Below are 14,859 nucleotides of genomic sequence, written 5' to 3'. Positions count from 1 at the left end.
CCTCACCCGGGGATATTTCCCCACGGATTTTCCTTTCTTTTCTTAAATATATTTTTGTCGATGTCAGAGAGGAAGGGAGAGGGAGAGAGAAAGAAACATCCATGAGGAGAGAGAGTCATGGACCGGCTGCCTCCTGCTCGCTCGCCCCACGCTGGGGAGCGAGCCCACCACCCGGGCCTGTGCCCTGACCGGGGATCGAACCGTGACCTCCTGGTTCAAAGGTCCACACTCAACCACCGAGTCACCCCGGCCGCCGGGCAGGAACGTGTATTTTTAAGTCAAATCTCCTATGGGTTCAGTGTTGGCCCACAATGAAGGAGGGGGGGGAGGGGGCGGGGGGGGGGCAGGGACTCTCCAAGTCAAACAAAACGAGTTCGTGGGCCACCAATCAGGACGCGGGGGACTCCACCGGCCCCGGACCAGGCGGCGGCTGCTCTGCGATGACGCGGGTGGGGGCCTGGCGAGCTCGGGGGACACACCTTCCTCTCCGGCGGCGTCTAATCGAAGGCAACACTCGGTCCCTGCCTCCCGCGCGTCACCGCTGCTTTTAGGTTCTGAAAATCATTAAATCGCATTTTCCTTCCCTTTCCAGCAAGAGGCCGGTGACAGCCGATCCGTCAGCCGATTGGCCGGCGTTTTAACGACAGCCCTTGGCATTCATCATTTCCGACTGAAGTCACCCTGTTCCAGGGAGGGGTGACTCCACCCTGCCTCGTGACAGCGGAGAAATTAAACACCGGGTGTTCATGGCGAGGCTTTCTCCGGCACACACCCAAGCCTGCCAGAGGGACGTCCACCCGGCCCGGCCCGGCCGGCGGGGCTCAGGGGCAGAGCGTCAACCTAGGAACCAGGAGGTCAGGGTTCGGTTCCCGGTCGGGGCACAGGCCCGGGTGGCGGGCGTGCTCCCCAGTGGGGGGGGGGGGGGTGTGCGGGAGGCAGCCGGTCCATGATTCTCTCTCATCGCGGATGCTTCTCTCTCTCTCTCCCTCTCCCTGCCTCTCTGAAACCAGTAAAAAATCTATTTAGAAAATAAAAATGAAAAGGAGATTAAATGATGGCGTGGTGATGGAGTGGCTGGGGTTTTCAACAAACAAGTATCAACAGTGAGGGCGACATAGAGGGCCACCCCCATGGGCGCCAACTGGGCGAGGGCCCTGGGCGGGACCCGGCAGAAAGCTGCCCGAAGGGTCCCACTTACTAGTAAAGTCGCCACGCTGGCGGAGCTGAGAGAAACGCTCCCCGTATCCTCCGCCTCCACCCCCACCCCCCCCCCCCCCCGCCTGCGCAAGGGGACTGCAGACGCTCACCCCCAATCACCACTGCGCTCCGTCCCAAAACCCGCCGACGTGCGCCCGGGGCAGTTTCGGGCACCGGCCTCTTCTCCTTGAGGCCACGCCGGTGCGCAGGAAGCCGCCGGGGGCCTAGAGTGATCTGACCTGTCTTTGTAGAGGGCCTACTGTGCGCCAGGCGCTGCTCTTAAAGTCCCGGCTCAGGTCCCGGGTCCCCCAGGCACAGCTATGGGAGCCTCGGTGTCCCCGCCTGTAAGCGGGGCTAATAGAGCTGCCTTCTTCACCGGGGTATTTTGATGATGAAGAAGGATGATGGATAGCATAGGACCTGGCACGCAGTAAGTAGGATCTGCCCCCAATAAAATACCCCGCCCCATACCCTAGCTGGTGTGGCTGCGTGGATAGAGCATCGGCCTGCGGACCGAAGGGTCCCGGGTTCGATTCCGGTCAAGGGCATGTACCTTGGTTGCGGGCACATCCCCAGTGGGAGGTGTGCGGGAGGCAGCTGATGGATGTTTCTCTCTCATCGATGTTTCCAACTCTCTCTCCCTCTCCCTTCCTCTCTGTAAAAATCAATAAAATATATATTTAAAAAATAATAAAAAATAAAAGATAAAAAAAAGAAATAAAATAATAAAAAACTTCAAAATAAATCTGTCCCAGGGTTTTAGCCTTTCTATCCACAGAGTGGCACAAACTCCTTCTCCCGTGAGTCTCTCTGAGCTTCCCTCCACCTCTGTTCCAGCCAACAACGCCCTCCTGGCTGCCGACAACATACAGGGTTGCCACTCATTTCTCTGAGGTCGGGGTCCCCCCCCACCCTTCCCCGCCGGGCGGGAACCCTTCCACGAACAACCTCATCCCAAGCCCTCGGGCCACACGTGGCCTCGATGCAAATCGCCCGCCGTCTCGCTCTCCTCCACCGCGCTCCCGTGTTATCTGTCGGGAACACGTTCCCATTTGCTTACGTTTCTCATCGCCTCTCTCCTTATCGGCCGGCTTTCATCTTCCCCCCTCACATGCCCTCTCGAGGCGCGCTCCTCATTAAAATGCTTCGGATGAAGACCTTCCCCGACTCGCCCCCGGGGGACGCGTGGCGGGGGGGGGGGGGGGCGCCCCGTACGGACGGCCCATTTTTAATTCTTATCACAGGGTTTCAGGCAGTTGGTACATTCTATTCTGTTCAAAGGCCGATCCCGCCCAAGGTTGTCACAAGCCGGAGATGGACGCGCTCCGCGGCGGGTTTTGTGAGGGATATACAGTCGCGTCGTGGCGAGCCTGTATGTCACGCCTCGTTTGATCGCACAATCCAACAGAAAGCGGCTAAAGAAGCAATTGTGTATGTCGATGACGGAGCCGGATGTTTGGGGGACAGGAGGAGATCATAAATCCCCGTGCATCTCCCTCCCCTCCCCACCCGCCCCCACCGCCCCCGCCGCCGGGCCCCGGGGAGGTCAGTGACCGAAGGAGACAGAGCGAGCGCTGGGAGGCGAGCTGTCTAGGGATTAGGTAACCACTTATGCAACCACTTTGCTTCTCTTGTAACCTTCTTATCACTCTGCTTCTGCAGAACCCAAGGTGGTAGCCACAGCCCGCACAGCTCCACGGGGAAAGGCAAGCCCGCCCCCCCCAGTCTCCCCATTTCTCATGCTCCCAGCACCCGCCTCGTCCCTCATTCATTCATTCATTCGTTCGTTCCCTCTGTGCCTGACAGGATGACTTCAAAGAGTTCCGAGCAGGAGGTCCTCAAACTTTTTAAACAGGGGGCCAGGTCCCTGTCCCTCAGACCGTTGGAGGGCCGGACTATAGTTTAAAAAAAAAAAAAAAAAACTATGAACAAATTCCTATGCGCACGGCGGGCCCGGGACGCGTCGGCTGCTAAGCAGGACAGGCAGCGGCCCCCGGCGGGCCGGATCCATGTCCTCGGCGGGCCGCCTGTGGCCCGCGGGCCGTCGTTTGAGGACGCCTGGTTTAGATCATCGAGAAGGAGAGAGAGGGGGCCAGTTGCGAGAGGAGGTGGTGAGCAACAGATAGTAAAAGGGGGCAGAGGGTCTGCAGAGAGGAGCCCAGCTGGCGTGGCGGAGCGTCCACCCAGGAACCAGGAGGTCCCGGTTCGATTCCCGGTCAGGGCACCGGCCCGGGGTGCGGGCTCCATCCCCAGTGAGGGGCGTGCGGGAGGCAGCCGGTCCAGGATTCTCTCTCATCATGGATGTTTCTGTCTCTCTCTTCCTCTCCCTGCCTCTCTGAAATCAATAAAATATATTTTTTAATTTTTTTTTTTTTTTAAAGTGAAGGCTGGAGAAGAACCAGTGCTGGCCACCAATGCCAAGTTCACCCAACTCAACATTCTGGAGCCGTAGGCCCATACCCAGGGGTGACGTTCACGAAATGACAGCACTGACACACCCAGAGACGATGACTCAGCGGCGTGGCCACCGGGGGCTGCTCATATAGAAAGGACACCCTCCCTTGCCTCTTAAATCCTTCCTGCCCTGCCCTGACCGGTGTGGCTCAGTGGATAGAGCGTCGGCCTGCGGACGGAAGGGTCCCGGGTTCGATTCCGGTCAAGGGCACGTACCTTGACTGCGGGCACATCCCCAGTGGGAGGTGTGCAGGAGGCAGCTGATCGATGTTTCTCTCTCATCGGTGTTTCTAACTCTCTATCCCTCTCCCTTCCTCTCTGTAAAAAATCAATAAAATATATTTTTTAAAAAAAATCCTTCCTGCCCTCCCCATTTCGTCCTCCGGCCGTCAGGGCAAGCAGTAGCCATAATGAAAACAATTGCTTTCAGATTTTCTGTGTGTGAGTCCTCAGCCAAGGAGATGTTTCCGTTGGTTTTTAGAGCGAGTGGAAGGGAGGGGGAGAGACACAGAGAGAGAGAGAGACACGTCGATCGGTTTCCCCGCGCCCGTTGATGGAGCCCGCAGCCAAGCTACACGCCCTTGACCGGAATCGAACCCGGGACCCCTTCGGTCCGCGCAGGCCGACACTCTATCCACTGAGCCACACTGGCCGGGGCACAAGAATACTACAGAATTCTTCAACGGCGGTTGTCAACACCGGCGCGGGGACCAGGGGGGGCTCAGGGCATTTCTGAGGCTGTGGCTCCCGGGGAGCGCGCAGAGAGGATACACGCCTCCCCGCGAGGTGTCCCTGCAGCCGCCGCCGCCGGGCCACTTGAGGCTGCGGCCGGGTGACGGGCCCCGAGGAGCACGGCCCTCCTCACAGGCGGGCGTGGCTGCGCTTACACATCTGTTTGCCGCCAGCTTCTGCAGCCACGCCCGCCCCCCACCCCCACCCCCACCCCCACCCCCACCCCCGCGGCCCAGGCAGCCGACGGCCCTCCACGGGCACTTACCTGCCCCGCGGGCCCAGGTGGGGACCCGCACAGGTGAGCGTGGCCGTGGCCTGAGCGCCGCTGTTGTTGATCTCCTCCTGGACGGCCCACTGCTCTTCGCTGCTGACCCTCACAGCCACGATTTTCACACCCGCGGCCGCCTTGATCCTGTGGGCGGGGGCGGGGGGGGGGGGTACGTGAGCACTTCTGCTCGAAGCAGGTGGCAAGAACGTGTCGGTACAGCCCGGCCGGCCGGCGTGGCTCGGTGGTTGAGCGTTGACCTCTGAACCAGGAGGTCACCGTTCAATTGCCCGTCAGGGCACGTGCCCGGGTTGTGGGCTCCATCCCCAGTGGGGGACATGCAGGAGGCAGCCGATCCATGATTCTCTCTCTTCATGGATGTGTTTTTTTAATATATTTTTATTGATTTCAGAGAGGGAGAGAGAGAGATAGAAACATCAGTGAGGAGAGAGAATCATGGATCAGCTGCCTCCTGCACGCCCCCCACGGAGGATCGAGCCCACAACCCGGGCATGTGCTCTGACCGGGAATCGAACCGTGACCTCCTGGTTCCTAGGTCGACGCTCCACCACTGAGCCACACCGGCCGGGGCAGGAAGACTAGTTGTACCGGTTAATAATGCGGATTTCTTTCAATAGATGGAGTCACACATATGTCAATATGCATGCGATTTGACATGCAGGCTGTGTTGTTGTATTGCTCCTTCCGATGACCACTTGTTCCGATCAAAGAAAACGCGTTAAGTTCAAGAGAAACATCCAAAGTGCTTTCTTCAAAGGAATGTCCGTCGCTGGCCACACATTTCCCCCATCTGTCAGGTCATTGGTGGGTACCGTCCCAATAGAACTTTTCTTGTTTCGAGGCAGACCATTCAGAGACCCCACTGTCCACTTCTGCGTCCGTGTTGAAGTGCCACTCAGCAAGGGCGTGTGCCATCGATCGGAGCAAGCGGTCATCCGAAGGAACAATACAACAGAACAGCACACACATCAAATCTCATGTACAGCCCTAACCGGTGTGGCTCCGTGGATAGAGCGTCGGCCTGCGGACTGAAGGGTCCCAGGTTCGAGTCCGGTCAAGGGCATGTACCTTGGTTGCGGGCATATCCCCAGTGGGAGGTGTGCAGGAGGCAGCTGATCGATGTTTCTCTCTCATCGATGTTTCTGACTCTCTATCCCTCTCCCTTCCTCTCTGTAAAAAATCAATAAAATATATTTAAAAAAAAATATCATGTGCATCGACATACGTGTGACTCCGTCTATGGAAGAAATCCACCTCAGTCCCCGGTACCCCTGGCACGGGTCCACGTGCGGCGAAGCCCCGGAGACAGCCTTCTCCTGGAGCCGGATGGAGCCCAGCCCGGGAGCCACCCAATTTTAGCTCCGATTTGTCGGAACAATTGAAGCCCAGAAAGCTCTGTGCCTGGAATACTCGTTTTGTGTGTGAGAGGATATTTTTAGGCCGGGATATTCTGGACGCTTGTTCGTTTGTTTGAAAGCACAGCATGGAAAGCCACGTGACCGTGGTTGGTTCACGGCCTCAGCACCGGACGGGGGCGGGCGGGAGGGATTTGGGGGGCCGAGCCAGGAACCGCCGTGGCCACCAGGGGGCCGTGCCCCCCCGCGGCGAGCGTTAACTGACAGGTTTGCGGGAGGGGAAGTCCCTCCCTAAGGAACGAAATGGCAGGGGGACCACCCCCCAGAAGGGCAGAGGGCAAGGCAGTGTGTGGGGGGGGGGGAGGGTCAGACAGGGGGCTTCCGGGTCTAGAACTGTCACTCTGCCCACAGTGTGGGGGGGGGGAGGAGGAGGGTCAGACAGGGGGCTTCCGGGTCTAGAACTGTCACTCTGCCCACAGTGTGTGGGGGGGGAGGAGGGTCAGACAGGGGGCTTCCGGGTCTAGAACTGTCACTCTGCCCACAGTGGGGGGGGGGAGGAGGGTCAGACAGGGGGCTTCCGGGTCTAGAACTGTCACTCTGCCCACAGTGGGGAGGGGGGCGGTCCCCGGGTCAGAGAGCCCCAAAGTGCAGCTGTGGTTTGGGGGGGTCTTAGACCTCCAGGATACATCACTTTGTTGTTGTTGTTGATGATGATGATCCTCATGGGAGGATATTTTTTTTCCATTGATTATTTGAGAGAGTGAAAGGGAGGGGGAGAGAGAGAGAAAAACATGGACGTGAGAGAGACACATCGATTGGCTGCCTCCTGCACGTGCTCCAGCCAGACCTGGGGACTGAAGGTGCCACCCAGGTACGTGCCCTCGACCGGGAATCACACCTGAGACCCTTGGGTGTGCGGGCTGGCGCACTGACCGCTGAGCCACACCGGCCAGGGCTTCCCGGGGAAATCTCACTCCGGCCGCAGACACGGGCGCAGCTGTCAATCCTCGGGGGGTTGGGGGAGGATGTTCTTTGCCCTGGACGTAGCGAGCAGCCGGGAACAGAGGGGCCTCCAGAGAGCGGGGTTTGAACAGCACACCCGCAAGGCTCTTGCAGAATGGGGGGAACCCTCAGAGGTTTCTGCTGAACTGGTCTTTTTGGGGCTCCCGCGGGCAACGTCTAGACCAGGGGTGGGCAAACTTTTTGACTCGAGGGCCACCATGGGTTCTTAAACTGGACCGGAGGGCCGGAACAAAAGCATGATGGAGTGTTTGTGTGAACTAATATAAATTCAAAGTAAACATCATTACATAAAAGGGTACGGTCTTTTTTTTTTTTAATTTCAATAGTTTTATTCATTTCAAACTGTGCTCTGATACTGTGCTCTCCAGGGGCGTGTCTCCCTACATCACCACGATAACGTGTCTACGCATTCCCAGGGTGATATCGGGAGACCCGTCCGCGGGCATTCCAAGGAGCCTCTGGAAGATGGAGAGGTTGTTCCTTCTACTGAATGGGGGATATAAATCCGCCCACTCAGAAGAAGGAGCTGCGGCCGTGTTTCCCGACGTTGCCATGTTAACACTGCTGCTGCTGAAGGAGCAGAGGGGAGAGCAAGAGAACCCTCCGCTCTTTCGGCTCCGCGGGCCGGATAGAACAGCCGAACGGGCCGGATCCGGCTTCCGGGCCGTAGTTTGCCCACGGCTGGGCTAGACTCTAGTGTGAAATGAACGAGGCAACACCACCCAGCTCTGTAACACGGGGGGAGAGACCCCACGGCCGACAGGCCGCCCACACGTCGTCCTGAGTGGCCCGGAGTGGGGATCGCTGGACCTACAGCCTGTTCCTCGTCTTCCCGTCATCCCTCAAGGCCAACAGCAAATCCCCAGCGCTACTCCCCACCTCCCACCCGCCACCCTCAGCTCGGCTCGGCTGGTGGTGCCCGTGAGATCTCGCATCCTCACTTTCCGCCCATCCCTTCTCTCCGGCCATCCGGCCTCTGACTGGAGAAAGACTCCCTGGAGTGGCCCCTGTAGGTGGCATGGCAACGCTCATAAACAGGCAGATGGCCCTGTGTGACTGCAGGTGACTTCCTGCCTCCGAGCCTTCGCCCATGCTGTTCCCTGCCTGGAAGGGCTCACTGCCCTACCTCCTGCCGGTGTGGGCCTCCCCTGGGCCTCGGTCTGACATGCAGCCCTCCTACCCTCCTGCCCCCTGCCCCCCTGCCCCTCCTGCCCCCCTGCCCCTCCTGCCCCCCTGCCCCCCTGCCCCTCCTGCCCCCCTGCCCCCCTGCCCTCCTGCCTGCCCTCCTGCCCTCCTGCCTGTCCTCCTACCCTCCTATTCTCCTGCCCTCCTGCCCCCCTGCCCTCCTGCCCCTCTGCCCTCCTGCCCTCCTGCCCTCCTGCCCCCCTGCCCTCCTGCCCCCCTGCCCCCCTGCCCTCCTGCCCCCCTGCCCTCCTGCCCCTCTGCCCTCCTGCCCCAGCGCTTGGATTCCCTGGTTTCTTATCCGTCCGCCCACAGGGCCCAGGGCCAGGCAGATGGGGATTTTGATACTTTGTTCCTGCGTTCCCGGTGGTCCTGGCCGTCAGGAGGCCTTGAATTGAGCTGGTGGAACGGGGGTCTCTCCCGAAGGTGTCACCTGTCTCTGGATGCTCCTTAAATCGAGACTTGGAGGGCGGAGGACGCCCAGTTAGAGAGGAGAGCCGCCCGGTCGGGGAGGGGTGCAGGGTTGGCACCAACGGACCAGAGGGGCCGCTCTCACGCCCCTGGAGCCACCTGTGCGGCTCGTGACCCCGCCTGGACGCCACCTCCGGAGGCTGCGATCCCCTGGGTCGGGTCGGGCGGGGACCCACCCGCACGGTGCTTCCCAACAAGTCGTGGTCCCGATGCAGGCGGTCCTGATGCAGCGGTCCCGGAACAGGCGGTCCCCATGTGGGGTCCCAATACGGGGGTCCCAGAGCAGTCCTTGCATAACAGAGTTTGGGGCCGTGTCGGTCGCCCACGTCTGTCGCGGAGATGGATGACCGGGGACGCCTGGCGTTGGACCCACTTCCCAAGACAAGCCCAGCCCGGCCCAGGAGCGCCTCAGGGTGTGACCGGGAAAAGTGAGGGGACACCTCGAATGCGCGTCCTCCCAGCGGCCTCCGCCGGAGAGAGAGAGGCCTGGGTCTCCCCCGGGGCACCCGGAGGCTGGCGAGGCCCATGGTTGAAGCTGGAATAGAATCCAGGGGAGAGTCAGAGCGGAGCCCGTGGCCACGCTGGACTCCACTCCCGTTACCATGGGAACATGACGCGGTGGCGGCCGCAAGACCAACTTTCCACGCAGGCGCCCTAGCACGTGCGCTCGGTGCAGCCCAGGGGCCAGTGGGCCGCGCGCTCACCTCCCGCGACGCTCTTGTTGCTATATCCGGTTCCAACCCCGCGGGCTCGTTACTTTGTATCCGTCCAGTTTCTTTCAGGATCAAAAGCAAAGAGGAGTTCCTGTCGTCCGCGATGAGCTATAATCACCTCCAAAAATGTGTCCTTCGGCCACGACAGGGTCTCTTTAGAGGGCCCCCTCCCCCCCCCCCCACCCCAGGCGTCGCTGAAGGGCGGCTTGGCCCTGGGTTCGAGGAGCTAATAACACCGCGGGGCGCAGGCGCTTCTCCCGCCTCGGAGCCACCGCTGCGGCTTTAACGAGCCCATCCGCTGCGATGGGTCGCCGGTCCGATGCCCCACGTGGGAGATGGAGTTTCTCACAGACCGCAACCACGAGCTGGCGAGGTATCCGCGCATCCGCCCCCGGAAGTGGCTTTTCTTTTGTACCAAATGTTACCGGACGCCGCGTCCGCTCTCTGCTGCCATTTCCATAATCGCACATTTCCACGCAGATGGCGCATCCATAACCCCTCGCCGCTGGGCCTGCGCGCTGAGGGTCAGCGAATCCTATTAGGGGCGCGATGGAGACGTCCTGCCTGATCTATGGGTTTCGGCCGAGCCAGCCGGCCTCGCTGCACAAGGAAATGGGACTCTGGGCGTTTTTTTCCACAACATGAACCTCCCGGGATTGAGTCTCTCCCCCGGCGGCAGCGCATCGCATTGCACCCCCGAGGCCGCCGCCTCTGCCTGCTTTCCAAAGGCACGTGATTGCAATTAGCCACCAAGCCCCGGGGAGCACCTGTTGGCCAATACGCACGATGGCCGAGGGGGGGGGGGGGGCGGGGCCGAGCAGCGGAAAAGACGGCCCCGAGGAAGAAAGAGAAATCAACACCCCCCCCCCCCCCCCCCGTTTCCGTGTGGCTCAGCGGTTGAGCATCGGCCTATGAACCAGGTACGGTGGTCGGCAAACCGCGGCTCGCGAGCCACCTGCGGCTCTTTGGCCCCTTGAGTGTGGCTCTTCCACAAAATACCAAGGCCTGGGTGAGTGTCTATTTGGAAGAAGTGGCGTTAGAAGAAGTTTACGTTTAAAAAATGTGGCTCTCCAAAGAAATGTCAGTCGTTGTCCTGTTGATATTTCCCGCTCCGTGGACGAATGAGTTTGCCGACCGCTGAAGCAGGAGGTCACGGTTCCATTCCCAGTCAGGGCACAGGCCTGGGTTTCGGGCTCCATCCCCGGTAGGGCAGGAGGCAGCTAATTGATGGTTCTCTCCCATCTTCCTTTGATGTTTCATCTCTCTCTCTCTCCTCTCCCCTCTCCCTTTCTCTCTGAGATCAATAATATCTATATTTTTAAAAGAAGGAGGAGAAAGAGGAGGAGGAGGAGGAGAAAGAGGAGGAGGAGGAGGAGAAAGAGGAGGAGGAGGAAGAGGAGGAGGAGGAGGAGGGGAAAATACAGGTGGCCCCCCCCCCAAATACCCTGCCTGCCTCCATCTGGCCCCCTGTATCTATTTCTTGCTTAAACGGGTCCTCACCCCCCTGGACACTCAGCACACTGTCCCCACCCGCTGAGCCACGGACCGTCCACGGACGACCACAGCTGACCCCCCCGCCCCCCCCCCCGTCCACCCGCCTCCCCGCTCACCTGAGAGTGAAGTGTTCGGCCTCGGCGCCGCTGGCCAGCGAGACCAGGAAGGTGGCCGTGCCCCCCTCGCGGACGAGGTTCAGCGGGACGGAGAGGACCACGTTCCGGTCCAGGCTCAGCGGCGACCACCGCAGGTCGTCCTGGGTGGGGTAGACCACCACGCTGCCGATGCGCTCGCGGGCGGGGGGCGCGGGCGGGGGCGCCTCGGGGCCGGCGTGGATGTTGTTGGCCCACTTGCCCTCGTCCTCCAGGGGGCAGCGGCCGGCCGGGTCGGCCGGGTAGAGGGTGAAGAACAGTTCCATGGCCGTGCCGCCCAGCAGGGCCGGGATCTCCTCCTCGGGCTCCAGGTCCAGCCCCGAACTGAACCACTCGGGCAGCAGCTCCAGCTCGGCCACGCACAGCCCCGGCACCCCGCGCAGGCGGCAGCTGGCCGCCACCTCCCGGGCCTCGGGGAAGGCGAACATCTTGACGCAGGGCAGGCTGTCCGCCAGGTCCTCGGCGCCCCAGTCCATGCCCGTCACGTAGAAGAGCGTCTGCACCTTGGGCCGGTTCGAGTAGATGGAACTGCCCAGGACGTGGGCCCGGAGCCTCCAGTTCAAGGGGAAGCCGTCGGGGGCCGGGAAGGCCGGGGCGGCCAGCAGCAGCTCCCTCGGGACCGGCTGCTCGGCGGAGAACGGGCCGTAGCTGGCGTTGACGGCCGGGGCCGACCGGGCGCGGTACACGAAGAAGGGCTCCGCGCGCGCCTGCAGGCTGGCGTTGCTCGTGACGTCCTGGTTGGCCTCTTTGAGGAAGAAGGCCTGGTCAGCGCCCGCCAGCTGGACGCTCGCGGGGAGGTAGGCGGGCAGCGAGGAGAACCTTTGCAGGCCGACCGCCACCCCGCGGCCCTCCGTCTCTGCGGACAAGGACAGCAGAGGGAGAGTGAAAGCTGTGTCCCCGACGGGGAAGGAAATAAACGTCACACCACCTCCCCTGTTTCCCCCCCCCACCCCACCCCCCACCGCGGCTCGGCACAGCCAAGTCCTGGCATCCAGGGCAACTGGGGTCCTGTGACAGCCCCAGCCGGTGTGGCTCAGTGGATAGAGCGTCGGCCTGCGGACTGAAGGGTCCCAGGTTCGATTCCCGGTCAAGGGCACAGGCCCGGGTTGCAGGCTCGATCCCCAGTGGGGGGCATACAGGAGGCAGCCGATCCATGATTCTCTCTCATCATGGATGTTTCTATCTCTCGCTCCCTCTCCCTTCCTCTCTGAAATCAATAAAAATATATTTTAAAAAATAAAAGAGCCGAAACCGGTTTGGCTCAGTGGATAGAGCGTCAGCCTGCGGACTGAAGGGTCCCGGGTTCGATTCCGGTCAAGGGCATGTACCTTGGTTGCTGGCACATCCCCAGTAGGAGGTGTGCAGGAGGCAGCTGATGGATGTTTCTCTCTCATCGATGTTTCTAACTCTCTATCCCTCTCCCTTCCTCTCTGTAAAATATCAATAAAATATATTTTTAAAAATAAAATAAAATAAAAGAGAATATACCCGTGGTCTGAAAAGCTCACGCCCCTCCCTTTCGTCCCCCGTCATGCTCCCACACTGCGCCCCCACCGGCCGGTGGACCAGCTGGCCGGCTCTTACCAAGTCCCGGAACACTCTCCCATCCCGACAGGGCCTCCCGGTGCCCAGATCGGCATCCCGGGTCCCCCGCCCCCTCAGGAACCATTTCCCTTGATCGAGTTCCCTCTGTGGAAATAGCTCAAGTGATTTCTGGCTTATTGGCTGACGCCTGATCCCGCCAGCGCGCCACGGATCACTTCATCCCGTTACATTTCCCCAAAGCCACCCTCGCCGCCGGCTGAAACGGTCTTTGTGGTCTCGCTTGTTTACACATCAACTCTCCACTTTCTCTACTGACATCCACGCCCCTGTGAGAGCGAAGGCATCGATGGCTGGCTTAGGGCCGAGTCTCCAGGCCCCCCTCCCCCCAGGGGGGAGGAGACCAAACAAAAGCTGGCGGGATGTGTATATCCGCCCATTAAGAGCGCGTTGCTTTAATGCCCGAGGGGATAAATCTCCCCGGTGCCTCTCAGCCGCTCCTTGGCCTCTTCCCCGGTTGTGAATAGATACCGGGAATATGAACAAATCCTGTCCCCATCCCATTATCGCTCCGCTCCGTTCACCTCCCTCTCGGACATCGCAGCACCGCCGCGGTCACTCGCCGGTTGCTAGGTTTGCTAAGCCAGGCCCTGCACCTCCCACACGGGAGGAGAAAACATCACTTCAAGGACAAAGGGCCGCCCACATCGCACCTGCTGTGCATCCACACACCGGGGCCCGCTGGCCCGTGGTTCCACAGGCCAAGGAGTGAGCTCAGTGCCCACAGGGCCCGGTTCCCGGACACCCAGCGAGGTTTCCATTGCTCTGTGGTCAGAGGTGGCTCTGCCTCCCATCCCGGCACAGCCTGGATTCCCAAGTAGGACAAGAAAATAGGTTCTCAGGGCATCTCAGCCCCGTTCTGCCAACCCAGCCAGCGACCCATATCTTTAAGGTAGTGAGTGATGAATAGGGAAACTATAGGATCATCATCGTCATCATCACCATCATCACTACAGTCACCACCTTCACCACCGTCTCCATCACCACCACCATCATCATCATCATCATCATCTCCATCACCACCACCACCATCATCATCTCATCATCTCCATCACCACCACCATCATCATCATCATCATCGTCTCCATCACCACCACCATCATCATCACTACAGTCATCACCATCATTGTTACCATCATCACCATCACCATCACCACCACCATCATCATCGTCTCCATCACCACCATCATCATCATCATCTCCATCACCACCACCACCATCATCATCATCATCATCTCCATCACCACCACCATCATCATCATCATCGTCTCCATCACCACCACCACCACCATCATCATCATCATCTCCATCACCACCACCATCATCATCACTACAATCATCACCATCATTGTTACCATCATCATCATCATCATTATCATCACCATCATCCTCATCACCATTATCACCATCATCACCATCGTCTCCATCACCACCACCATCATCATCATCATCATCATCTCCATCACCACCACCATCATCATCACTACAGTCATCACCATCATTGTTACCATCATCACCATCACCATTATCACCATCATCACCATCATTGTTACCATCATCACCATCACCACCACCACCATCATAATTATCACCACAATCACCATCACCATCATCACCATCATCCTCATCACCATTATCGCCATCATCACCATCATCCTCATCACCATTATCACCATCACCACCATCACCATCATTGTTACCATCATCTCCATCACCATCATCATTATCACGATAATCACCATCATCACCATCACCCTCATCACCATTATCACCATCACCATCATCCTCATCATCTCTATCACCATTATCACCATCATCATCATTATCACCATCATCCCCATCACCATCATCATCCTCATCCTCATCATCATCATCATCATCACCATCACCATCTCTGTCACCACCACCATCACCGTCGTTTACAGAACCCTATGAAACACCAAGCTCTGATTTGAGCATTGTACAGGTATTCGCTCTCTTAATCCTCACAATATTCTTGACTCTGAGGACACGATTGTTACCACCACTCACAGGAGGTTCCGGGGCGGCCTACCGCCCCACAGTGCGCGAGGGGCGGGGGTGGGATTCAAGCCACGCCGTTCAGGCCACGACGACCGGCTGCCAGAGGGAAACTCAGCCAGCCAAGTCCCTCTCGCCAGAGCTCAGACAGCGACCCATGAAGACCCACGTGGCTCCAA

The 14,859-nt window shown here is 59.5% G+C and overlaps 1 protein-coding gene across 1 annotated transcript in view; it reads right to left on the bottom strand.

Moving 5' to 3' along the window:
• The window catches only part of TMEM132B (transmembrane protein 132B), an 85,993-nt gene that overhangs the window by 20,581 nt on the left and 50,553 nt on the right, over positions 1-14,859 (bottom strand). The window contains exons 2-3 of the mRNA XM_080649784.1: positions 11,024-11,915; positions 4,649-4,795 (exon numbers count right to left, since the gene is read on the bottom strand). Of these exons, the coding sequence (XP_080505910.1) occupies positions 4,649-4,795; positions 11,024-11,915 (1,039 nt within the window). The remainder of the gene's footprint in view (positions 1-4,648; positions 4,796-11,023; positions 11,916-14,859) is intronic.

The sequence above is a fragment of the Plecotus auritus genome (genome assembly GCF_963455305.1).
Source record: "Plecotus auritus genome assembly, chromosome: 13".
In the NCBI taxonomy this organism is placed as follows: domain Eukaryota; kingdom Metazoa; phylum Chordata; class Mammalia; order Chiroptera; family Vespertilionidae; genus Plecotus; species Plecotus auritus.
The sequence above is the reverse complement of the archived record's forward strand: the minus strand, read 5'-3'. Positions and strand labels throughout refer to the sequence as shown.